General features: G+C 54.4%; 8 protein-coding genes across 8 annotated transcripts; 4 read left to right on the top strand and 4 right to left on the bottom strand.

Annotated features, from left to right (window-relative positions):
• Positions 1–2,057: 2,057 nt before the first annotated feature.
• VTJ04DRAFT_2727 (uncharacterized protein) lies at positions 2,058–3,722 on the bottom strand (the record flags this gene model as incomplete). The annotated part of the gene is made up of 2 exons (XM_069360548.1): positions 2,058–2,725; positions 2,783–3,722. 2 exons carry the CDS (start codon positions 3,720–3,722, stop codon positions 2,058–2,060), a joined length of 1,608 nt encoding a protein of 535 aa, XP_069221248.1.
• Positions 3,723–5,803: 2,081 nt separating this feature from the next.
• VTJ04DRAFT_2726 (uncharacterized protein) lies at positions 5,804–7,376 on the top strand (the record flags this gene model as incomplete). The annotated part of the gene is made up of 3 exons (XM_069360547.1): positions 5,804–6,050; positions 6,143–6,210; positions 6,288–7,376. The coding sequence occupies 3 exons, from the start codon at positions 5,804–5,806 to the stop codon at positions 7,374–7,376; spliced, it is 1,404 nt and encodes a 467-aa protein (XP_069221247.1).
• Positions 7,377–7,844: 468 nt separating this feature from the next.
• On the bottom strand, positions 7,845–8,318 carry VTJ04DRAFT_2725 (uncharacterized protein; the record flags this gene model as incomplete). Its single annotated transcript, XM_069360546.1, has 4 exons — positions 7,845–7,927; positions 8,028–8,048; positions 8,126–8,167; positions 8,228–8,318. 4 exons carry the CDS (start codon positions 8,316–8,318, stop codon positions 7,845–7,847), a joined length of 237 nt encoding a protein of 78 aa, XP_069221246.1.
• Positions 8,319–8,347: 29 nt separating this feature from the next.
• Positions 8,348–9,610, bottom strand: VTJ04DRAFT_2724 (uncharacterized protein; the record flags this gene model as incomplete). Its single annotated transcript, XM_069360545.1, has 2 exons — positions 8,348–8,406; positions 8,464–9,610. The coding sequence occupies 2 exons, from the start codon at positions 9,608–9,610 to the stop codon at positions 8,348–8,350; spliced, it is 1,206 nt and encodes a 401-aa protein (XP_069221245.1).
• Positions 9,611–10,006: 396 nt separating this feature from the next.
• Positions 10,007–11,589, top strand: VTJ04DRAFT_2723 (uncharacterized protein; the record flags this gene model as incomplete). Its single annotated transcript, XM_069360544.1, has 2 exons — positions 10,007–10,096; positions 10,183–11,589. The coding sequence occupies 2 exons, from the start codon at positions 10,007–10,009 to the stop codon at positions 11,587–11,589; spliced, it is 1,497 nt and encodes a 498-aa protein (XP_069221244.1).
• Positions 11,590–12,241: 652 nt separating this feature from the next.
• Positions 12,242–13,460, top strand: VTJ04DRAFT_2722 (uncharacterized protein; the record flags this gene model as incomplete). Its single annotated transcript, XM_069360543.1, has 2 exons — positions 12,242–12,477; positions 12,593–13,460. The coding sequence occupies 2 exons, from the start codon at positions 12,242–12,244 to the stop codon at positions 13,458–13,460; spliced, it is 1,104 nt and encodes a 367-aa protein (XP_069221243.1).
• A 1,956-nt stretch (positions 13,461–15,416) lies between these two features.
• VTJ04DRAFT_2721 (uncharacterized protein) lies at positions 15,417–21,251 on the top strand (the record flags this gene model as incomplete). The annotated part of the gene is made up of 5 exons (XM_069360542.1): positions 15,417–15,854; positions 15,911–15,959; positions 16,032–16,799; positions 16,860–16,951; positions 17,004–21,251. The coding sequence occupies 5 exons, from the start codon at positions 15,417–15,419 to the stop codon at positions 21,249–21,251; spliced, it is 5,595 nt and encodes a 1,864-aa protein (XP_069221242.1).
• Positions 21,252–22,358: 1,107 nt separating this feature from the next.
• VTJ04DRAFT_2720 (uncharacterized protein) lies at positions 22,359–23,793 on the bottom strand (the record flags this gene model as incomplete). Its single annotated transcript, XM_069360541.1, has 6 exons — positions 22,359–22,442; positions 22,559–22,679; positions 22,866–22,972; positions 23,046–23,429; positions 23,517–23,579; positions 23,635–23,793. The coding sequence occupies 6 exons, from the start codon at positions 23,791–23,793 to the stop codon at positions 22,359–22,361; spliced, it is 918 nt and encodes a 305-aa protein (XP_069221241.1).
• Positions 23,794–25,319: the final 1,526 nt, after the last annotated feature.

Here is a 25,319-nt window from a genome sequence, read left to right as displayed (position 1 = left end):
GTTCCGGTTGGCCGAGAGTCCGTGGTCCCTGGCCGATGTTTGGAGGTTCTGAAAAGGCTTGCTTCCGGGCCGTGACAGGCTGGAACTGCGCATGAAACTGCCTTGGCGAATCACATCCTCTCAGGGATGGATTCTGGGGGTTGTCTCCTTCACCACTCTTGGTTCATTGTTGCTTCTTCGGATCGTGGCGCATTACATTTCTACGGGCATCGTATGTAATTACTGTGCGAACACCTGGTCACATTCCCCTGAATTTCCATTTACACTAGCCATGGATTGTTCAAGACGCTGTCGTGAGTCCTTAGTAAATCATACTATTACTATCTGCCATCAGCCGCATCTTTGACGACATGCCGTCATGTTCAAGGGATTGGGGAGTTCGGAAGTTTTTTTCATAGCCACTCATGGTTTTCTTGGTCTAGGTATGGAGCGCCTCAGGTGATCGATAATATATCTATCCGACCCACGGCTACAAGCATCAACAACTCGGCGGGTATCGCATCTTCTACGCCATGTGGAAGTATCCGCTACGATAAGTGGCGAGGCGGTGAGCTGGCAATCATATTAGATTGATGAGGCTGAATTGAGACACAAATATGTGAGTTCATATCTGGAGAGCTAACCTCTGTATCTGGAGCGCATGTGTTGAACGGTAACAATAGAAGGGACTCGTTGTTCCTGCTGCGTCAGCTACCTAATTATTCATGGCAATGACCATACTGAATTGATCATTGTGGTCGAGTACCTCATGTGTTTGCCATCATGGAAGCAGAATTTTTCGACAGGCAGTTATGGGTTGGTGCTTATTAGGAATCCCAAGCACACGACCCTCTATATCCCGAGTCGAATGCAATCACGACCTCTCCTGCATGCCACCGTTCCTCTGCCACGGTCTGCTTAGTAGCCGTGGGCCAAGCACCGCAGCGAGGCTGTGCGTGAGGCCAACACTTCTTGGCCTTATGTTATTACCACCTCAGGTACCTGGCAATTCTTCATTCCGCTCTCGAACATGTTTCAATCTCGGATGACCTGTTCATCATATCGTCTTCGATCACAGAATTGACCTCTGTTTAGAACAGCCCAAACTTTGTGATTCCCCATCCCATTGTTATCACTCACTCTCTGGTTCATCAGAACGTCGATGGCAATGGCCAAATCACTATTCCCTCTCGAGACGTTTGCTCTACTTGGGAGATCATTAAATCATGACTATCGGTTTACCCTCCAAACCCCCTACGGTCTGGTGGTCGAGCTCAGTGCCCAAGGTCCTGTTTCAATCCGCCTGTCCGACAAGACAGCCGCGACTTCCGTCCCAACCAGTCATGAAAACGCCGAACCATCACCAGATGAGAAGCCGTCGGATCCCGAGTCTCGGTCACGCAATCCTGAGGACTCTCAGGGGAAGCCTTCTGGTTTCGAATCCCCCCCCCCCAATCTGACGCCCATTCGACTCCTTCGGCAATCCCGGGATACCGGATCTATGTCGCGGACGATTACCACACCAATTTTCTGTGGTGGGACGCGGATTGGCCTGGAAATCCCAGCGAAGTCGGGCCTGTAGACGACGATTTTCTGGAGGCAAACTACTCGACGGCCTGGATTGAAGCATGGTACGGGTGGGTCGAGAAGTACGAGCAGGCGTTCGAGCGCAACGAGGTCCATCTTGCCAGCCAGAAGGATGTGTTCGAAGACGCCCCATCGGACCGGGTGGCATGGGATGTTGAGGGGATTTTGTTGGCGACATGGCTCGCGCTACAACCTCGAGTGGAGCGAGTCCGCACGAGGGGCTATCATGGAAAGAAGGAGTATGTGATCACAAAGGACAACGCGGCAGAGATGGTGGAGATGTTCTTGAAGGACCTGAGAGGAATGTTGTGTTTATGATGAAGTATGGAGGTCTGAGTCAAGGAAGTCAGAAGAAAACACCGATTTATTTTGTTCTATCCGTTGATCTACTTCTCGTGTTAAGTTATTATACATTGTCAAAAGAGATCTTAATAAGCCTGACGATTCTCATACATCTCCCCTCTTCCCGTGTCCTTCTTCTTTCCACGCACCTAGCACCGCTCAGTCGTCGACTCCTCCGAACCACCGACCTCACCCTTTTCCAAGTCCTTCTCCCCCTCTCCCCCACTTCTCGCTTCGTGCACACCAACCACGCCATCTTTCTCAAACTCTCGTCCCCTTCTCTCGGGCCCAAGCGCTGCCGTCACCGAGATGCCCAGCGCAACGATCGCCGTCGCAACCGCCATTGTCGGGCCATACGCCTCCACTCTCCGTGTCTGACCCCCCTCCTCCACCGTGACGAAATGCTTTTCCGCAACGGCATTCACCATCTGGGCGGCCGGCGCCGCCAGCATATTTCCCAATTGATATGTCAGTCCGGGGAACAAGGCACGGAACCCCCTCGGCGCCAACTCGGTCAGATGAATGGGAACCACGCCCCAAGTGCCCTGCACGCAGAATTGTATGAGAAAAGCGCCCGCGGCCAAGGCGGGCTCCGAGGTTGGGAGGATCCAGAATGGGATCAAGGCAGCGCTGGTCAGTGAGGCCACGATGATGGTCCGGCGGCGGCCGAACCATTGAGAGAGGTAGCCCAAGGTGGTGCCTCCGATGAAGGCGCCGGTGGTCATGATGATGCTAGCGCGAGTGGCGGAAGTGCGCGGGAGAAGCTTGTGGACGAGGAGGAAGGTGGTGTAGCCATCTTGGGAGGAGTGGCTATAATCTGGAAGGAGTTAGAGATGGGTGTGAGGGACGCAATTTTTTGAGGTTTGTCACTCACAGTTAAACCAAGTCATGAGGATGATGCAGTACAGACACATCTTCCACTCTCTGGCGAGCATTTCCTTTGTCTCGGCCCAGAAGGAGATGGTCGGCGCGGACTCGGATCCCGAGCCAGAAATGCTGCTGGACGCAGACTTGACTTCCCTGCGCGCCTTGCGGGCCTTCCTGGCCTCGATGAACTGCTTCGACTCGGGGAACAGGCAGCGCACGATGCCTACACCCATCGACAGACTAGTAGCGATCCAGAAGATTGCCTTCCAGCCATCAGATCGACCGCTGTTCCCGTTGATTCCCAGAATGGCCGCTGACGCAAAGATGTACCCCAGTGCGTAACCTTGCTGCAAAATTCCTGAGACGATGCCACGGGCGTCGGCCGGAACGTTTTCAAGCGCCATGGCGATGGCGTTACCGTAGACTCCGCCCATAAACAAGCCAGACAACGACCTCACAGCCAGGAACTGGCCCAAGGTCTGACTGTAAATAGTCGCGATTTGCAGCAGCCCCAACACCCACATGTTAATCACCATGGGCCACTTGCGACCAAACCGATCCCCCGCCAGGCCGAACCCAGCGGCGCCAACCGAGCGCAGCAACAGCGTCAATGTGATTGCTGTGGACAACTTCGTCTTCGTCGTGGAATAGTACTCCGCCAGGACAACTTGCTGGATGGCAAGTGCATGGAAGTCGAATGCGTCTGCCGTCCAGGCGGCCAGGCCGACGAGGAAGAAGAGCCATGCCCGCGGCGTGAGTGTGGCCAGCTGGCGGATGGGGTTCTGCAGAGGTGCTGGACGAGCCCATTCCGTGGCTAGGGCTTCGCCATGAGGTCCAGTGGCGACGACGATCCGTTGTTTGAAGGTGAAGAGGTCGTGCCAGGACTGCTTGGCTGTGGCGATGACGCCTTTGGCGACGGGGTCTGCTTGTTCGTGGGTGGTCTCCATGGTGTCTTGATGAGTTTCAGGAGAACCAGCGGTTAGAGATGATTAAGAGGAGTGTTTGGTTCAAGTTGTGGTTTCCATGGGTGGCATGGAGAGGATTTATGTGGCCTAAAGAAGAGCCTGGAGAAAAGAGGGAAGATAGGTACAACATGAGCGATCGAGGCCTTCATTATATGTTTGACGTGTACAACGAGATCGTCTGGACGTGTTCCAAGATTGCCCTCATACCTCCGGTCTCGACTCTTCTATGTGGTATTCGGTCTCACTGATCAAGCGCTCAACAGCAGACATTCATGGCAGTGTATGATGGCAAATTCTCACCGCCGATGATTCATGTAGTATTATCTCCTCCTCTCCTCTGACCGTCGTCCGAATATGAGCTCTGTCAGCCCACCGTTTCTTCGATTCCGTTCCAGTCCCCATCGTTACTTGTGAATCCGGCCCGTTTTGCCGTGCCTGTTTCGTGTCCCCTCTCGACGTCACAAAAATAACTGTGACTCCCAGGCAATAGATCAGCAACACGAAGCGTGATCGGGAGACAGCGGCAGCCCGCTCGGCCCTTCGCTGCTCCGGCAAACCGGTAGCGAATCGGCAGCGAATCGGCCCCAGAGGCGCATCTCCCGCCGCTGCCAAGACTTTGAATCGCGATCTTTCCGGCTTGGCGCATCGGGACAGGGGCGCAGACGGCCATCCGAAAGGTGACAAGCACGCGATGACTTGCAGCTTGCCATTCATCCATTCACTTGATGGACCGGTTTTTGCTTGCATGTCGCGACATGAATTTCCAGGTTGTTTCCAGGTTCTCGAAAACTGTCTGGCTTCCATCCTGGACCACCCTAGTGCTATTCTCCCTGTGAGTCCCGGACGGGAGTTTCTCCCTCCTCGAAGACTGGCAAGCATTCGTACCTGAGACTCGCACCAACAAGAAGAGCAGAGGGCGGGAAGAGGGTGATAGACGTGGAAACCTCGTCTTTTGATTCTCCTTGGGAAAAGAGTCTGGGGGACTGCGGTCCGGCTCCTGTGGCTGACACCGGGATTTGCCTGTGTTAAAAGAGGACGGAGTGCCCTGTAGTGTGCGCGCTAGGCAGTCTCTCCAATCACCAGACCTCAGGTTCTTGCAGGTTCCCTGCTCCCACGTGTTTTCTAGACAGCCCCCAAACTGGCGGACAGCTGAAATCCCCTTGCGCGGCCATCAGCCGACGATGACAGACTACACCCGCTAGTGCAGCCGTTATTCATTCCCAACATGCAGTTCATCCCTCGCATCTCAGCTCATTCCCCCTGGATGTTTTCCACCGCCCCCGACCCAAGGGACCGGACCACGGCCACAGAGTCTGCAAGACCAACAAGCGGAAAATTTTGGGAATAGGGAATGGATGCATCCTGTAATGCACACAGGAGTTGTGTTCATGAGTGGACTTAGAGACGGTGCTAATGATAGTTACTTTCGTCCGGCCAGCCCCGAAAGCTGGCATTCCATGCCCACATATCCAGCTGATGACTCTGCGGTGGACCCGCAGGATTCTGGGCGTTGGGGTGTTTTCCCATCGAGGCCTCGGATTCATACCTGGTAGATACCAGGAACCCGGGGACTGATGCAGGAGTTAGCTAACATCAACGCTAATAATGCACCCGCGTGGCCCACTAAAAGAGCAGACTCTATCCATCTGGCGCATCTCCGGACCAACCCTCTGGCTCTGCTTCTGCGAAAGACGTAGTTCGCCCCCTGCCTCTTCCCATGGGAATGAATTAGTGAACTACATACATCCTGGCCGAGTTACCGCAATCACCCTTTGTCGGTGTCTTGGCCTGGCCTGACCACCTTCAGGTCCGCTTCATGGATCTGTCTCTCACCCCTGGGACCTGACCTTGCCTCATCTCCGCGAGTTAACTATTCCTCATCCATGTGTTTGCCCCCTCCATGCGACATCGAGATCTCCAGACCATCTAGACTCACGGGGTCATTCGAATGCCGAAGCCCATCCTAGTGGCTCGACGTCCATCGGCGGAAGTAACGTCAAGTCGCTTCCTTCACCAATCCACGAAATTGCTGAAAACGTGATAACTTCGACTCCGGACCGGCCATGTCACCACCGGAGCATGGCCCGCCAGGTCCGCCAGGGCCCGGTGGCCTGGTGTCCGACCCGAGCGACTCTCATCAGACTCATATTCTCGTTGCTGCCGTCGTATGGTGGTCCCTCGCGGCTGTCTTTGTGGGCCTCCGCATGTATGCCCGCCTCGGCCTGCTCCAGCACGGCATGGCTGTGGAAGACTGGCTGGTCGTCGCATCCCTTGTCTTCTCGGCTGGCATGACGAGCACCACCATCCTCCGTACGTCATTGACCCTGCCGTTGTCTATCTCGGTTCTGTACAACAATATGAGACCCAAGGTGGATACTGACTGATCTTCTCAACTTGAGTAGAAGTCGTGTATGGTGTTGGACGGCACTTGCTTGATGTTCCCCTGGAGAATATTGTGCCCATGAAGAAGGTGAGGGCAATTCATTTATTTAGGGCCCTGAGGAGTCCACCAAAACACAGTCTGACCCTATCCCCTCTCGTCTACAGGCCGAGTTCGCTGGCAGCATTTTATATGTTGGATCATTGGCACTCATCAAGGTGTCGATATGCCTATTGTACCTGAGACTTCTCCGCTTTCGTCATTCGAGCTATGTCATCTGGGTATTGCTCGTTCTCGTCGTACTCGCCGCCGCATGGGGGCTGTATGGTCTCTTCACTGCCTGTCGACCGCTTAATGCATATTGGACTCTTCCTCGTCCCCCTGATGCCGAGTGCCGACCTGTCAAGGACTTCATCATGAACACCAGCTTCCACATTGCCTCAGACGTCATCATGTACGTCCTTCCGCTGCCGCTTGTTCTACGGATGAGCGTCCCGCTCCGCCAAAAGTTGGCCCTCTACGCTATCCTGTTCTTGGGGCTCTTCGTCTGCGTCATATCTATTGTGCGCCTTTGGGCCTTCGACCAAGCCCTCAAAGACCCCGACATCACCTTCGCCGTCACGTCTATCGCCTACTGGAGCCTCATCGAGACCGATTCATCCATCATCGTCGCATGCACCATGACCCTGCGCCCCCTCATGAAGCGCTGGTTCCCGCGGGCCTGGGGGTACTCGCCTGATCAGCATTCCCAGCGACAAGGCACAGCCGACCTGGGAGGAGACCCTGCCAATCTTGGACTCCCCAACTATCGACCACCTCCAACGATTGGGTCCCCTCCGTCTCCGTCCAAACGCCCACGCTTTCGCAACTTCCTGGACACGACCTCGTTAACATTACCACCCACACTACGCTCTACTGCCATCACCGATGCCAAAGACGACAGCGACGGGTACGACAGCCACGCCCTCGTGACTCAACAGAGCGCAGGAACCTTATCCGCCGCCGCAACCACCACCACCATCACCGCAGCCCATTCCGCCGCGGTAGAAGATAATACCAAAAGGGCATCATCCATCTTGTCAGACCAAAGCTCGATGGTTGCCACCAGCCGCTCCCGCGCCGGTTCAAAGGGGGCGCGGCAGTTTCAGGGGCAGAGTCCACAGCCCCATGCCGACGAGGAGGTCTGGACGTACGGGCTGAGACCCCCTCCTCCGAAGGGCGGGCATGGCGGCACTGCTGGGACGCAGTTAGGATGACAGTGTAGTTGGCATGAGACCACTTTTCGCGCGGCCTTTGCTTAGGGATGGGAGGCCGGGCGACGAGGAAGTGTGCTGTATTTTACTCAGATGAGTGAGCGGGTTGTGTTCCTCCGCTTCTTGCTGTGTCATGAAGTCATGACAGCCCATCGACTTTGTTCCTGTAATATGCATATTGTTTAATGGGTTGATGACTGGGATTGGGATTTGGGATTTCGGTGCCGCCCGACGCATTCTTGTAATTTATGATTTATGACTCAGGGATTTCTTTGGGATATATTGGGATAATAGGAAAGACGGATTTTCAGGACACATTGGCAGTGGCAACGCACTACCATGTCAAGACCGAGACACAGCGAGAGGGAACCACACGAACACATAACCGCGTCTATTGGGAACAAGCGGTTTGAGATAGATACCCATTGTATCTACAACCCAAACCAACAACAAGGCCATCCTGTACATATGTCATACGGTGTCAAGAAAGCCTCCATTCACGCCGATGACTAGGTACCGGTACTGATTCTTATGTTCTTTTATGCCCCAGACATCTGATATTCCGCCATAAGTTCCGTTCGCCTTGAGAATCACAAGTCCTTGTAATACCCTCACATCCCCACCACCCACCCTTCCCCATTACGGTAAACATACAATCTGAGATGAACACTGGGTCTATAGGTAGGGCGTTAGCAACCGATAAGTTGAGAGCAAAGCTGAGAGGACATTCGTGCAGGGAAATCAATGCTTACCATTCAAGACCATGGACCCCCTTTCCTCCCACTTCGCCTCGGCTGTACATACACACCACGGCCTACTCTTGGGTCATGCTTCCTTTGATGTAGAGCAGGTACGGGTGTATGTACAGCCGGACGTGCCATCAGGCATTTTTTCCCTGACTTGTTGACTTGGTTTACGTCTGTTCGTTTTCTGGCCTGGACTCATTGCTACTGTCCCGCAAATCCAGAGCAAGTTTACGAGATGAGGTCGGCCACGTTCATCGGCATCTCATCAATTTGGGTTGAATAGTACACTGCATCGCCAAAGTCAGTAAGAGTCCATCCACGACAAAGGAGTAAGCAGCACATACACTCAATATCGCGGAGAATCCGCACGTCCTCGCTGGTCACAAAGTTGATGGCAACACCCTTGCGACCGAAACGGCCCGAACGACCGATACGGTGGATATAGTTCTCGCGGTTGCTGGGCAGGTCATAGTTGATGACTAGGCTGACTTGCTGAACGTCGATACCACGGGCCCAGACGTCGGTCGAGATGAGGACGCGGCTGTTGCCCTGGCGGAAGTCCTGCATGATCGAGTCGCGCTCCTTCTGCGGCATGTCGCCGTGCATGCTGCTGACGGTAAAATTTGCCTCGCGCATCTTGTCGGTCAGCCAGTCGACCTTGCGCCGGGTGTTGCAGAAGATGACTGCCTGGGTGATGGTGAGGGTATCGTAGAGGTCGCAAAGGGTGTCGAACTTCCACTCCTCCTTTTCGACAGCGATGAAGTACTGCTTAAGTCCTTCGAGGGTAAGTTCGTCACGCTTCACGAGAATGCGCACAGGGTCGGTCATGAACTTGGTGGTCATATCCAGCACGTCGTAGGGGAGCGTAGCCGAGACCACGACGACTTGGGTCGCTGGGGGGAGGTAACGGTAGACGTCGTAGATCTGCTCACGGAAGCCCTGGTTGAGAAGCTCGTCGGCTTCGTCGAGGACGAGCATCTTGATGTGGCGCGTGCGGAGGTGGCGGCGCCGAATCATGTCGGCCACGCGACCGGGAGTACCCGAGACGATGTGCTGGCCGTAATCGAGCTTGCGGATATCCTCGCCCACATTGGTGCCGCCAATGCACGCGTGGCACTGCACGTTCATGTAGTCTCCCAGGGCCATGACGACGCTTTGAATCTGGGTGGCCAGTTCGCGGGTCGGCGACAGGACGAGGGCCTGAGTCTCGCGGACTGCCGTGTCGATGACCTGCAACATGCTGATGGCGAAGGTGGCGGTCTTGCCCGTACCCGACTGCGCCTGAGCGATCGTGTCACGGCCTTTGCAGATCTGGACGATGGCGCGCGACTGGACGGCGGAGGGAGATTCATAGCCGTAGGCGTAGATGCCGCGAAGGAGAGACTCTTTCAGCGCCATGGACTCGAAGGTCGGGTGCACCGTCACCTCCTTGGAGGTGGTGAACTGAATCTTTTCATCGGCCTTGCGGTCGAGACCTGGTCCGTCGGCCATTGTGAAGGGCGGTTGACTTGGTGACAGTGATTGGTTCCTGTGAGTTTCGGCGAGGGCCGTTGATGTTGGAGAGGACAATGTCGTGGTTAAAGAGATAGTTGGTTGGGAGAATGCGTGTGGTCGCAGATGGAGGCGAAGAAAGTTGACGTTGATGGCGGGCAGCCTTGCGGTTTGCAGTGGGTCAGAAGTGGGTCCAAGCAACCTGCAGTGGGTCCGGGCCCGGCGCTGCGGCCGCACGCGACGGTCTTGGCACTCTATCTCAGCGCGCCAAGGAATCGAAGGCGTCGCAACTTCACTTGCAGCTCGCCGTCCTTGCCTTTCTGTTGTTGTCTTTCCATTCCTTGAGAACCATTTGCATTTTGTTTTTCTCCATCAATTCTCAACCATACCGACACAATGCTGCTCGAAGACCAAAGGTTCCTCCACGAGGATCTTGAGCGCCTCGAACAAGGCATCGCAGATCGAATGGGCGATGAGCCCAAGCACGTAAGTTTTCTTCAAAGCCTGCTTGCACTTTAATGCTTGAGCCTGAAGCATCCAAGAATCATGCTGACCACTGCACATCTCTCCAGATCCGCGATCGCCTGAACCGAGACCACGAAGTATCGCAGCTCCTCGACCAGATTCAAAAGCAATCAGCCGAACTCCTCGCCCTCTATGAAGACAAGGACGGCCAGCGGTCACGAGAAATCCTCCAGATCAGCACCGGCGACCCCTTCGAGGAGTTCTACCGCCAGGTAGCACGCATCAAGGAGCACCACGCCAGGTACCCCAATGAGCAGGCCGAGAACCCCGAGCAATGGTACCGCCCACGGAAGAAGGGCGACGAACAGCCCTACATTGTCGACAGCATGTTCTCGGGCGAAGAGGCGTTCGGCCGCTTCTTTGACCTGCACAGTTGCCACGACGCATACCTCAACCTGCCTAATGTGAAGCGCCTTGGCTATATGCAGTATCTCGAGGTGTTCGACAAGTTCCAGCCTGGTCAAGGCGGTGTCAAGCGCGCCGACAAGCTGACAGATCAATACTTTAAGTACTTGGGGGAGCTGATGAGCTACCTCGAGTCCTTCATGCGTCGGACACGGCCATTGGAGAATCTGGACAAGCTGTTTGACAGCTGGCAAACCGAGTTCGAAACGGCGTGGGAGAAGGGCGAGGTACCTGGGTGGGAGGAGGGCGCGGCGGCCAAGTCACAGGGGGCGGACCGGAAGCTAAGCAGCCCTGACGCTGTGTGGTGCGAGGCCTGTGAGAAGGAGTTCAAGAACGCCAACGTCTACAAAGCACACCTGACGGGAAGGAAACATATCAAAGCCGCAGAGCACCTCGCGCAGAGGTCGACCAACGGTGATGGCCCTGAGGGCGAAACGAGCAGTGCGAGATTCGCCCGTCGACTGAAGGAGCGTGCCGTTGCGGAGCGCGAATTTCGCATTCGCAAGCTCGTTGGCGCCATGAACGTCGAGCGGGACGACACGCGAGTCAACGTGGAACGGAGACAGGGTATGACGGAGCGTGAGCGGCAGCAGGAACTGGAGAACCTGTACAACCTCACATCGGCGCAAGATAAGGAAGAAGAGGGCGACAAGGAAGAGGGTGAGGACAAGATCTACAATCCCCTCAAACTCCCGCTTGCCTGGGACGGAAAACCCATTCCTTTCTGGCTGTACAGGTTACACGGCTTGGGCCAAGAGTTCCCGTGCGAAATCTGCGGCAACTTCGTGTACCGCGGCCGGCGCGCGTTCGACAAGCACTTCAACGAGACGAATCATATCACCAACCTCAAGAGGTTGGGTATCACGAATACCTATTTGTTTAGGGACATCACGTCGATTGAGGAAGCGGTCAAGTTGTGGGAGAAGATTCAGAGGGATCAAAGCAAGAACGAGATTGATGATGGGACGCTGGTGCAAATGGAGGATGCAGAGGGCAATGTCATGCCGGAGAAGGTGTATCTGGACCTGCAGAAACAAGGGTTGTTGTAGTCCAGTCGTCAAGGTGGACTACCTGATGTTGGGCAACGCGGAGAGATTCATTGTGGTTTCGTGAAGAGATCATCTCTGGGTGATACCCTGCAACGTTGGAGTTTTTTGTGTATGGGATAAAAACTTCTCGGGCCGCAGAAAGTATACAATGTTTAGTTGATTTAACCTGACATGCTAAGCAACATTGAAATGGATAAATGGATAAAGTTTTGACGTTCTGATAGTTGGTTGGGTTCAAATGCCGCTGATTTCCGTGACCTGCGAGGCGCTGCCTGGGCCGCCATCCACCACTGAAGGTCCACGGTTCTCAATCGTCGCTCCCTCAACCGAACCACCACAACACCGGAGCGAAAGTAAACAATTGCAAACAATCGCACTTCCACACCAACATCGCTCTCAACACTAACCAAACTCATTCACAGTAATGCGAAAATAGAGACCTCGACTTTCCGGGTCAAATTTAGTATTTGCATGATACAAATACACACGCTTTACTGAAACCCAACCCTCCGACAACCACTCTGTCCGGATGAAGACACCTCGCCCTTCATATCCTCCCGTCAATACCTGACCATCCAACCAGCAACTCGATCCAACAACCCGCTGATCAGGGTACCTCACCTTGTTTCCAAGGTTTGGTTATCAGCACACCATGGCCGTCCAAAGCAAACCCATTCCGGCGCTCTACACCGTTTACATCCTTCGGTCAACAGTCCGCCACAGATCCATCTACATCGGCTCTACGCCCAACCCGCCCCGCCGCCTCAGCCAGCACAACGGTCTGTCCAAAGGCGGTGCTGCCCGCACATCACGCGCCTCATTAAGGCCATGGGAGATGCTAGGTTTAGTGGAGGGGTTTCCGAGTATGACTGCTGCGTTGAAGTTTGAGTACGTGCTTTCATCCACCATCCCATCGTCTGGACTCGACTCGACTCCTCGACTTGGTTCGCGAGTCCGATGGATTGTATGGATTCCAGGTTGTATGTCCTAACAACCTCATTAGATGGGCTTTAAACAACCCACACCTCACAACCCACCTTTCCTCCAAGTCACGACAGCTCGCGGTTTCTGCATCGTATAACTCCATCCAATCATTATTCTCAGATCCTTCCTCGGCGCCCTCGTCATCAGCTCCCGCAGCCTCACGAAAGAAACGTGGCAAACGCCGCCGTCCGCCGAAATCCCTCGCCTCCGTCGCCGCGAGCCTGCATCTCCTCCTAGGAGCGCCAAGTTTTGCGCGATGGCCGATCCGGCCGAGATTTTTTAACCGGGAGTTATATGGAGCGTGGGAGGGTTGGCGCGAGGCAGTTCGCGGGGCAGCAGAAGGGGAGATAGAGATGCGGGACGTGAAGGCGGTAACGGATTTTGTGGATGGTGGTGGACAGGGAGGAGAGGAGGAGAAGAGGGGGATCTATGCCCTGCCGCTTGACTACGAGCCCTTGAAGGAGTATGTGGCCAAGGGGCAAGATATTTTTGAGTTTGAGCGGCTGGGGAAGTGTGTCGTGTGTCGGGAGGAATTGGCATCGCCACCATCAACAGCAGCGTCGCCGCAATCATCATCATCTTCAGCAACAAAACCAACAGGGGGTGGACTCCATGCGATATGTCCCAACCCCGCATGCGACGGCGTCGGACACCTGACGTGCTGGGGCCGGCACCTACTGGAAAGCAACGGCGAACCGGACGAGATTGTTCCCACCCAAGGCCGCTGTCCGAAGTGTAAGGGAGAGGTGGTGTGGGTAGACATGATGAAGGAGATGACGTTGCGGGTGAGAGCGAAAAGGGAGGTGGAGAAACTGCTCAAGACGAAGCGAAAGAGGGCGAAGAAAGCAAAGGGGACAGGGGAACAGCAAGATGGTGATGAGGCGTGATGCTTTACTTGTTTGTCAGGTTTTTTTCGGGGCTGAGCTGCCCCAACCTTGAGGAATGAGTTAAACGGTCCGCAAGAGAGCATGAGGCATGGCTTGGCGTTTGGCGTAAATGGCAATGTTTTGGTCCAATACTGGTATCCCTCTGTGATAATCGCGATGTTGTAGAATTTCATGCGGGTTGACTGGAGGTCGGGATGTGCCGGCGAACCAGCAAGCTGTTCGGATACCCCGGACCTATCTCTTCTGGATCGCAGCTTTATCCACCCGCCGGATGCGAGTTATCTGAGCAGATTGCTTCTCGAAGCCCACGAGGACTTACTGTGTATGCCGCCGATACCCTCACTGGTCGACCAAAATTCATCTTGGTATACCTACCACTTCTTACTTGACCAAGAACAGATGTGCGTGCTGGTTTTCGGTATGTGGCAGGAACAGTGACGGCAGGTGATAAGACTACGGCAGGGCAGGTGTCAGCAAATGTTGAAGAATCCTGTATCGCCCAGAAAGGAACATAGGTATGACCCTCGGCTACATCAAAGCCATGTCAGGTGCATCATTTCCTGCAGTATGGAAAATCCGGAATATTTTTCCCTATTCCGTCACCCCTTTCCGCCAGTGTTTGCCCCAGTGTGGGGGACCCGCCAAGGCCAGACTTGTGGGCTTTGAGATATCGCCCTCAACGACGGGATGATGGGCGTTGAATTGAACCACAGACGTGGAAGAAGAAGAAAAAAAATCACGGTTGACTTCTCCTCTTAAAGAAGAGACGCGGTAATTCCCTGAGGCATCCATATGAGTACCAGCGGCATAATGTTAGCTTCAAGTTTGGTGGCAAGACCCAAGGGTCAAAATATAGGTTTCCCGTTCCGTCGGTGGCATTGTCGTCGGCGGTATATGCGACATCGGCCTCATCAGTGACGATGCTGGCCTGTCAGGTGCTATAGCTCTCACGCAAACTGTAGAGGATGGGAAATGGATGAGCCATGGAAAAGACACCCTGAATAAATGTCCAATTCAGTACACAGTACTAAGTAAGGTATACTCCGGAAGGTTGGAACCCGACTCAAGGCTGGGGAAGCGTGGTGAAATCGGATCCGTGATGATGGGCTCAATGCTGGGCGCGGATCTTGAGGCCGAAAATATGGAGGTGGGTCCAGCAGCCCCACTCTTTTTGCCGAAATGCCAAGCGCGCCCCGTGGCCCGGGGACTTCTGGCGCTGTTCTGAGTTCTGCCACTGGGACGCTGCACCCAGTTTGCTGCGACCTGAGTGGATCCTGCTCGCCTTTGGGGAGCCTCCCGCGAACCATTCGGCCCCATCTCCCATCTAAACCGCTGCTCACTGCCATCTTCTCACTCTTGACCTTCACCAGTCATCTTCACTTTTTCCCACCTTTCCTGCCTCACACCTGGAGCGGGCTATCTTCTCTGCCCGGTCACCGTTTCTCCGCCCTTCTTCAATTTCTCACCGCGACCAGTCCTCCTACTACAAACATTTGACTGTTCATCTTGTGGACGCCGAGCATCGAGTCGCGGGGACCTTCTCGCCTCAACTGCATGTCTCGATCCCAGCTTGGCGCGTCGATATAATTCTCAGACCTGAACCAACACCTCGTCATCCTCCACACCCCCTTTAACAGAGCATTCGGTCAGCACACCAATTCCACGATCCGCGGATTTCCAACCTCGATAGTCGAACGGGTGTGCCGGTTTGTTTTCACAAAACCCGAGATCCTGGCTCAGCAGCCACGCTTCCGTGACGTCGAACCTTCAGTTGCGCTTTGACGTCGCATGGACTAAACCGGAACCTCCTCCCTCAGGCTTCGCTCCTACAATGACTTCGGCAATCGCCTGACTCCTCCAAATACCCGATCCACCTGCGCATGCGTTCCGAGGCGACTCCCCGAGACGTGAATCGCTTCCAATCCAGCCAGTTCCTCGACTAAATCGCTCCCCGCCATGAAGTCGCACTCTTCGGCTGCGGGAGCGACCACGTCGCGCTCCGCAGCCAACACCGTTTCTAACACCCCTTCGAGAGGCTCGCCATCTCGGCCTTCCGCATCCAACGCTGGCTCCGCGATCAAGAAGTCGTCATCCTCAAGCGCCAACGGCACACAGCCAACCAAACCACCCACCCCTCTGAGTTCTCTAATCAGCCCTCCCCTTGATCTCTCCACTGTCGAGCGCCGGGGCCAACCAACCGAGTGTCCTGAGCCGGTCAAGAAAAAGAATCGTCCCCATGGCCTCCAAGAGGCTCCTACATACCGACCGACCGAGGAAGAGTGGAAGGAACCTTTTGAGTACATTCGCAAGATTTCTCCAGAAGCCCGCCAGTATGGCATGTGCAAGATCATTCCGCCCGATTCGTGGAATCCACCCTTCGCCATTGACACAGAGGTACGCGGCTTTGATATTTCTTGCGATGATTCTCCGGTACTGACGATACGGTATAGAGGTTCCATTTTCGCACGCGCAAACAAGAGTTAAACTCTGTGGAAGGCAGTAAGCCAGCCCCCAAGTCCGGGCAAAACAAGCCCCTTCCCCAAGGACAAGTCGCTGAGAATGGCTCGCCAGGCACGCGCGCGAACCTCTCGTACCTCGATGCCCTTGGCAAATTCCACAAACAGCAAGGCAATAACCTGAATCGGTGGCCCTACGTCGACAAGAAACCCCTCGATCTCTACCGTTTGAAAAAGGCCGTCGAGTGTCGCGGAGGCTTTGAGAAGGTTTGCAAGCTCAAGAAGTGGGCTGAAATTGGCCGTGACCTCGGGTACAGTGGCAAGATCATGTCTTCGCTGTCCACATCCCTCAAGAACTCCTACCAGAAGTGGCTCTTCCCTTACGAGGAGTATCTGCGCCTTGCAAAACCTGGCGTTCATCAGCAACTCGAACTTGAGTACGGTGGCCCGTTAACTCCCAGCCCCGCTCCAAGCCCGATGAGGCGATCGAATGTGCCAACCCCGAGCACCGCCGGCGAATCGCTAGCACGCCAGGCCAGCGATGCGCTGCAGGCGTCATTGGATTGCCAGGCCAAAGACTCGGATGTAGAGATGACGAACTCAGATACAACCGCCCTTGGTACTCCGAGGTCCCAGTCCAGCTTCACTGCCATCAATTCTGGTACGAGTTTCACGAGTGCCAACCGCCCTGCAACGAGCGACACGAATCCCAGCACACCAAAACCGAATGGCACATCGAAATCCATTCCTGATCTTCGTTCGTCTGCTCTCGGTCCATCAGGACTGAAGCGCCAATTGAGCTGCGACAGCTTGAACTCCAAGAAGGATGGGGAGCAAGAAGATGGCGACTGTGGGAGTCGCAGGAGCAAGCGCCTCAAGAAAGGTAAGTCTTTTGTGCGGTAACAATCGCCCAGAGCGCCACTTGATGCTGATACATCTTCAGATAATGTGCCCACCGTGGCTGGTTCTCACATGTCCTTGTTCCGCACGGCTGCCCCCAGAATGCCGCGCGATGATGTCGCCCCTCCTGGAGAGGTACGTCGTTATTCACAATTGTTTGTGTTAATGGGCGCTGACGTCATGATAGCGTTGCGAGATGTGCCTCAAAGGCAAGGAGGAAGGCGGAGGCTTCCTGATCCAGTGCGACTCATGCGACCATTCCTACCACGGCACATGCCTCGATCCGCCGCTCAAAGCCAAGCCGGAAACCGAGTGGAACTGCCCACGCTGTCTTGTTGGTGACGGCCAGTTCGGCTTTGAGGAGGGCGGTCTCTACTCACTGCGTCAATTCCAGCAAAAGGCAAACGAGTTCAAACAGCAGTACTTCGCCAACAAGATGCCATTCGATCCGGTCCTCAATTGCCATAGGCCGGTAACGGAGGATGATGTCGAGCAGGAATTTTGGCGTTTGGTGGCCGACATTGATGAAAACGTTACAGTTGAGTACGGTGCCGACATTCACTGCACTACCCATGGCTCCGGTTTCCCGACCATCGAGAAGTTCCCGGATAACCCTTATTCGACCGACCCCTGGAACCTGAACATCCTGCCGCTCCACCCCGACAGCCTGTTCCGGCACATCAAATCGGACATATCCGGCATGACCGTCCCTTGGGTTTACGTCGGCATGACTTTCTCAACTTTCTGCTGGCACAATGAGGACCATTATTCATACTCGGCCAACTACCAGCATTTCGGCGCCACCAAGACCTGGTACGGCATTCCCGGTGACGATGCCGAGAAGTTTGAGAATGCCATGCGTGAGGCTGTCCCTGAGCTGTTCGAAACGCAGCCCGATCTCCTGTTCCAGCTCGTCACACTATTACCCCCGGAACAGTTGAAGAAGGCCGGCGTGCGTGTTTATGCTCTAGACCAGCGGGCTGGGCAGTTTGTCATCACATTCCCGCAGGCCTACCACGCCGGTTTCAACCACGGCTTCAACTTCAATGAGGCCGTTAATTTTGCCCCGGCTGACTGGGAGCCTTACGGCCTTGCTGGCGTCGAGAGGCTTCAACAATTCCGCCGCCAACCTTGCTTCTCCCATGACGAGCTCCTTTGGACCGCTGCTGAGGGCGTCACCGGAAGTGGTCTCACAATCCAAACTGCCAAATGGCTGGCTCCGGCTCTCGAGCGAATCCACAAACGGGAACTGTCACAGAGGGAGGATTTCATTGCCAAGCACGATTTCATCGCCAGGCATCTCGATGCGAAACATCCATCGCAACATCGTTGCGTTTTCAATGGGGATGGAAATGATGAGTGTCCCATGACCTTCCAGGTTGACGACGTTGACGTTCCTGAAGAAGAGTATGCTTGCTTTTACTGCAAGGCCTTCACCTACCTGTCGCGGTTCATCTGCCTCAAGACTGGCAAGGTCCTTTGTCTGTTGCACGCTGGCAACCATCCGTGCTGTGACATGCAGGAGTCGGATCGTTACCTTGGCAAGGATCACGCTCTGTACTACCGCAAGTCAGACGAGGCCATCGCTGCCATGACCAAGAAGGTCGCAGACAAGGCGCGGGTGCCTGAAGCGTGGGAAGAAAAGTATGAGAAGCTGCTGGAGGAGGAAACGACTCCGTCTCTCAAGACGCTTCGCAACCTGCTCGCCGAGGGTGAGAAGATCCCCTACGAGTTGCCGTCGCTTCCAGTGCTCCGCGCCTTTGTTGAGCGCTGCAATCATTGGGTTGAGGAGGCGATGACCTACACGGTTCGCAAGCAACAAAACCGCCGCAAGACCGATAAGATTTGGGGCTTAGGGTCGCGGAAATCTATTGGTAACGCGCAACAGGACCAGAAGGAACGCGAGTCCCGCAGCCTCTCCAACGTGTACCGTCTCCTCGACGAAGCCCGGCTCATCGGATTCGACACCCCTGAGATCATGCAGCTCCAGGAGCGTGCTGACGCAATCAAGACGTTCCAGGAGGATTCACGCAAGTTCCTGGAAAATCGCCGTTGCGCCACCATCCCGCAGGTTGAGAAGCTCCTCGATGAAGGTCAGGCATTCAACGTCGACATTCCCGAGGTGGAGCAGCTCCAGCGCCTCTTGGAAGAGCTCCAGTGGAACGAGAAGGCGGCTAGCTGCCGCGGCACTCAGATGACGCTGGATGAGGTCCGAGAGCTGATCGATGAGGGCCACCGCCTCAAGGTCCCGGTCTACAATGACCATCTCGCTTACTACAATGAGCAACTCAACCACGGCTTTATGTGGGACAAGAAGGTCCAGGAGTTGATCAACGCCGACTCCATCCACTACCCGCAGCTGCAAGCCCTGGTTGACCAGGTGCAGCAAAATGCTTGGCCCGTTTGTCCGAGAACCATGGCTGCCGTTGACCAAATCCTCCACAAGCAGCGCGAGGCTCATCGGCAGATCATGGACCTCAACGAGCGTTCCCAGAATCCCGACTTCCGCAAGCGCCCCAAATACTCGGAAGTTGCTGAGCTCATGAAGAAGCTGGAAGAGCTCCAGGCTAAGCCGGCGGGTACGCACGAGCTTGAGAAGGAAGTCAAGCGCCACGAGGACTGGATGCGCAAAGGCAAGAAGCTGTTCGGCAAGACCAACGCGCCGCTCCACATTCTTAAGACGCACATGGATTACGTGCTCGATCGGAATCTGGACTGCTTCGATATTGTCCACGACAAGCCGCGTGTCCCGGCGGAGCCGGCCTCGAGGGAGCCGAGCCCAGACAAAGAAAAGAGCAACCGCTTTGACGACCCCAAGTTCCGCGAGGTGTTTTGCATCTGCCGTCGCACAGAGGCTGGCATGATGATCGAGTGTGAGCTGTGCCATGAATGGTACCACGGAAAGTGTCTCAAGATTGCGCGCGGCAAGGTCAAGGAGGATGACAAATATACCTGCCCGATTTGTGACTGGCGCGTCAAGATTCCTCGCGATGCCGCCCGTCCGAAGTTGGAGGATCTCATCGCTTGGCAAGAGGAGATTCCGACTCTCCCGTTCCAGCCCGAGGAGGAGACAGTGCTCAAGCGCATCATCGACAACGCGCTCGAGTTCCGCCAGCACATTGCTGCCTACTGCAATCCCATCCTGACTACTGCCTCCGAGGCTGAGACACAACGCTTCTACCTCCGCAAGATCGAAGGCGCAGAGATCCTGCTTGCCTATGAGACCAACTTCTTCCGCCAAGAGCTGCACAAGTGGAGTCCGGTGGCGCCCGAACCACCTCCGGTTCTAGAGGTGTCTAAGAGTACTCGCAAGCCGCGTCCTACCAAGCTCCAGAAGATGCTGGCCCAGTATGGCGTCGATGATCCGGATGACCTGCCCGAGAGCGTCAAGGGCAAGGCTAACAGCCTCAAGCGGAAGGCGATGAACGCCGAGGCGGCAGCCGCCGCCGCCGCCGCTGCTGCTTCAAGCTCTGGAAGCCCGTCATACGGTCCGCCCCCGCAGCTTTACTTCCAGCGCGCTTCAGTTTCTGGTCAACCTGCTGCCCAGGGCTCTTCCCACATCCAGTCCACATCCTCGGCCGGCACGTCCTCGGCGGGTGATCAACAATCGCAGTCAGGTGGCACCTCGCTGCACCTTCGCGGTAACTCCAAGGACATGGGCGGTCCCTCCTCAGCTGCTGGTCACCATCCCTTGTTCCTGCGCGACTCAACCACCACAACCCACGACCTTGAAGAGCGGCTCCTCCGTGGCGCGCTCGACGACGAGGAGCTTAACGCACACTTGTCTACTGAGCAAGGCAAGTCGCGCGTGCTTGAGATCCTGTCGCGCACTGAAACTGGTCGGCGCCGCGCCGAAGAGCTCTTTGGTGCCAGCGTGTGGGACGGCGTTGACAGGGCGGAAACTCGGGATAGGCCTGCTCCTGGGGCCGCATCGACGTCTAGGCAGGATGATCCCATTGGAATTGGAGTTGGTGGGGATGCAGGGGATGATAGCATGTTCGTGGACCTGGTGAATCAGGATGAGGATGAGGACGCTGGGAAAGAGCAGAAGAAGAAGGCGGATGCAACCGCAGCGCCAGCTGCTGGTGCTGAGGCTACGCCGGCTGATGCGACGCCCGCCACAACTGCGGAGCCTGCTGCTGTCAAGGAGTCGACTACGCCGACGGCACCCCAACCTGCTGCTGAGAAGGCATCTGAAAATTCCACCTCCGCGGTCGATGCTATGGCAACTGCTCCTGTCGCTAGCACCGATTCTGAGAAGACTCCAGCTCCCGCTGTCCCGCCCACCGAGGCCACGACTACCGCAGCTGCTGATTCTGCGAAGACAGAGGCCGAATCCCAACAGCCCAATGCAGAGGAGAACGGCCGTCGCGAATCTCCAGCCAAGGAAACAAGCGAAGCCGCGGCTGCCGCGGATGCATCCAAGGATGCTTGAGTGAAGCCATGCGTTTCTTTTGGCCGGAGTTGAGGGAGTGTGTCGCTATTCGTTTGTTATCCGGGAGAGAGAATGGTCTCGAGGACGGATATTCTGCATTTCTGCGTTGCATTATTTCAAGAACAGTGGGAAGGAAGATAAAAATGGGTTCTTCGATGGTGGTTCTTTTCAAAGAGGGGTTTATTTTCAGTTGCTTGGTGGTAAAAGGAGGTTTATTTGCTTCTATTGAGAGTTTTTTTCGCGATACGTTTCGGTGATTTTGCAGGCGGGGCTGGCGGTGTTGTTAAGGGAGAGAGCGCCGGGAAAGCGATATCAAATGGACAGACGGGAAGACACCATGGCGTTATGGTAGGATCGATAGGTGTCAGTTGTTCTGTATGGTCAACTATTCCCTAGATTTGCTTGATAATTCAAGTTAACTACATCTATGTGCCTAATCTTGTCTCTAACAGAGGAACGATAGTTACCAATGCCATGCGTTGGGGGCTAGTTCATGATTCAACCTCTCATTACGTGTCATGTCACGTGCAAGAACAGGTGATACCCTTCGACATCATCTTGTGCGATCGCGGCCGAAGCTCTTTTTGTACTAACACAGTATTGCGCAGCATCTCTCCTTGACGGGAGAATTAATGGTATAAGTCACGTTATTGCCTTCATTTTTTCACCACAACAGTCAAAAAATTGCATTCATGTAACCGAATTCCAGGTTTACAGTGAGAGGAGTCTGTTAGGTAGCTATACCATACAACATGCGGAGGACAAAAGATAAAGAAATGAGAACAAAGCTTGCCGTGAAGTCAGCTGGAAAATCCAACACACTTGATGAACGCCAATACATCCTCTTGTTTGTCCGTCTCTGTTTGATACCGCCGCTGTGAATTCTCGGCTGGGATCACGGCACGACACCGCACTCCGCCACCAGTCACGGTTCCCATGCGCTTCCCGTCCATGTAGGCAGAAAACTCCAGTGTGCCCCCGATGCACACCATTCGGATTTCGTAGTTCAGCTTGTAATAATCGACACCAATTGGGTTGGTCCATATGGGCACGGTTGTGAGGTCGATTTCGGAATCCCATTGAAGAGAACACTGGAGTTTTTCCACCTTACCTGATCGATATCGGGATGGAGGGGTTGAGGATGAGGAAGTATAAATCCGACTGGTCGTACCAGTGGTTGTCTTTGGTCCGCTACATGGGAATAAGCGGTAGAACCTCATAGAAATCGGCTCTTTCGTCATCTCGTCTCCCTGCCGCCGTGTCAGTCTTGATGTTGAATTGAGGTGTGAAAAATCGTTGTACCATACAATTTTCAGACTCCATTGCATCTGGTTGTCGGCGAGCCATGCCTGCTCATCTTCGTGCCAGGTCTTGTCTCGCTCATCATGTTTAGACGAATCCCAATGCGCGTTATAGCATACACCATAACTGGTTCGGGCGATACGGGATTGAACATCGACGGTGAAAGATCCAAGACCACGCATGCTGGCTCCGTGGATCACCGCACCACGACAGATGGCAGTCCATCTTGTTGGGTTATCAAAATGTTAGCATGTTGACGGTATTATCGACAACGCGTTTTTGCATGCGGGATAACAATAGGGAAGTACATACGGTCCAGGTCCTCGAGACTGCAGGATTTCGATGTCTGGATCGACGATCTTCTTCAGGGCATTGTAAAGGTATTTTGACCTCCCACAGCCTCCGACCAATATCACGTACTAGAGCAAATAAACTGTCAGCTCCCTGTAATTCCCATAGAGGTCTTTTTGGTCTGTATTGTTTTTCCCTTACCTTTGGTTGCGTCTTCTTCTGGGATGTAACCCCCTTGATTTGCTCAAGGACCATCTCGCCGATCTTGGTGACAACAGTGTCAAACACTCCACGAACTTCGTCCCCTGTTAGTTCGACTCGGGTCAATTTCTTCCAGGGACTTTTTGGCGCCAGGGTGGTTTGGTTGATGGACCCAGAGGATGCATCAATCACCCACTTCCGGTCCTTGCCATCGAAGGTCTGTTTAACCCCTTGCTCCCAGTCCACTTGGAGCATGCGTTGGCGGATGTAAGGGTCCATTTGGTTCCATGCTTCCTTGCCAAGTTTGCTCATCAAGAGGTTCGCGAATGCCTCGTCAACGAAAACAGCACCGCAAAGTCCACCTATCCTATGCTCAGTCGACAACTGTGACAGGAGGAAACAACGAATGGCTCTTTTCTTACCTTGCCCTTTCACGCACTCCTTCATACACAATGGAGAAAAACTGGTCACCTCATAGCTAATCGGATCGGCGGTCCCACCGCCGCAGTCAACCACCACAAAGGTGTCGCCGGTCTACAAGGAGTCAGGGAAACACTATGCTAAGACGAAGTAAGCACGACAAACTGACCTTGAGATCAACAAGGTCTTTCATTATCACGCAGAGTCGCCATGGCCGCTGCCTCGGGTTCCGAAATAATGTCGAGTTGCGTTTTGCCGCCAATCCGCTCCATGAGCATGCCTGCTTGCTCAGCTGCATCTCATCCGCATACGGGCATATTGGGGCCATATTGCCGGAACTGATATGACGATATGAAACCCCTCATACCGGACCAACCTTTCACCAATGGTCTCGGCTATTCGTTGTTCGCAATGCTGCCAGAGGAGCTGCAGGTACTCAGCAACGACTGATTTCGCTGATGTTTGGTTGTATTCTCAAGGTATTTACGAGCCTCCTTGAGCTTGGAAGAGCGCCGGACGTCGTCTGGGAGGTCCTTTTCGTCGACGAGAAGAAGCTTGAACCACTTGACTAGTTCAGCGTCGGGGGGGATGTTATACCCCCATCTGACCGAATCAGCGCTGTGAGAGATGACAGTTGGAACCTTGACTTCATCAGAGTTGTTTGGCAGATCAGACTCTCAGCTTGTGATAACCTCGATCTGGTCTACCCGGCTGCTCCTGGTGAAAGCAGCTCCTGAGAATGTCGTGCCGAAATCTATTCCGACGATGACCATGGCTGGTGATTTTGCGGAAGTAACACGGCTAGGGCGGTTTGGGCCTTGGAAGGAGTCCGTCATGGTTTCTGGTCAATGAAAGATTGGCACCACGACGGAGCGAATACCATATAGGCAACAAGTGTTGATACTAGGGGAGCTGCAGGATCAACAGAACCAAAGAAACACGGCTGATGAATGTAAACGACAACGACTGGGGGAGGACGTTGTAGGCTGTAAAGTCTTGGGACAGCAGAGTGGACACACGTCTGGTATTTCTGTTCCACCGAGACGGTTGATGATTTGGCCGCCTAGCTCCGTCTTCGCACCTGTTCCTTATCTTTCAGTTCAGCCTCGGAAAGTCAGCCCTTTGGCAATCTGATACTGTTGTGTCAGCCGCCAAGCTGCTCAAGCATATCAAGTATTGGCACCCCACGCTTCCTATGCCATTTAGTAAGTTTAAAAAGGGGAAGGGGGGCGGAAGGGTCGTTGTTAGACTGAACATAAGAAGCCGACAACGATAATGGAGTTGATCAGGTGAATGAAATCTAACCACCCATGCGCTGGGAACCCTGAGAGAAAATCAAGTTCTGGAAGACTGAGGATGACCATCTCATCTTAATAGATAGCTACCTGTAAATTCAAGCAGATGCTTTACTCCTCCTCCTCCTCCTCCTCCTCCTTCTTCTTCTTCTTCTTCCACATCCTCAATGTAGCTGAACAGACTTCTTCTGATATCAGCTGGGTATCAGCTCTTGGGATCAGTAGGCTGTTGTTCCTTCATCACAACCCCTCAGCTGGGAACTGTTGAACAGGATCGCCATGCTGTCTGCCTGATGAAATGCCAATGAGCCCAGCCTTGTAGCCTTGTTATCTTTATGCAAGTAGTACGACTAATAGTGCCTGCATGCTCTCTGCTACGTTCTCGGCTAAGATTCCAAACCCAGTTCGCCGCATTTCAAGCTTGCATGAAAGGCATTTTGTCACACTAAATTATCAAGAATCCAACACAATGGCTGTTTGGTGAGGGGCAGCAGGGTATGAAGGCGAATGTGTTCCGGTATCTGCCATTTTTCGATAATTAACCTAAGGCGTCCCAAGC

Source organism: Mycothermus thermophilus, assembly GCF_041956435.1.
Source record: "Mycothermus thermophilus strain CBS 625.91 unplaced genomic scaffold VTJ04scaffold_2, whole genome shotgun sequence".
NCBI classification, from domain to species: domain Eukaryota; kingdom Fungi; phylum Ascomycota; class Sordariomycetes; order Sordariales; family Chaetomiaceae; genus Mycothermus; species Mycothermus thermophilus.
Note: the sequence above shows the minus strand (reverse complement) of the source record. Positions and strands in the feature narration are given on the sequence as shown.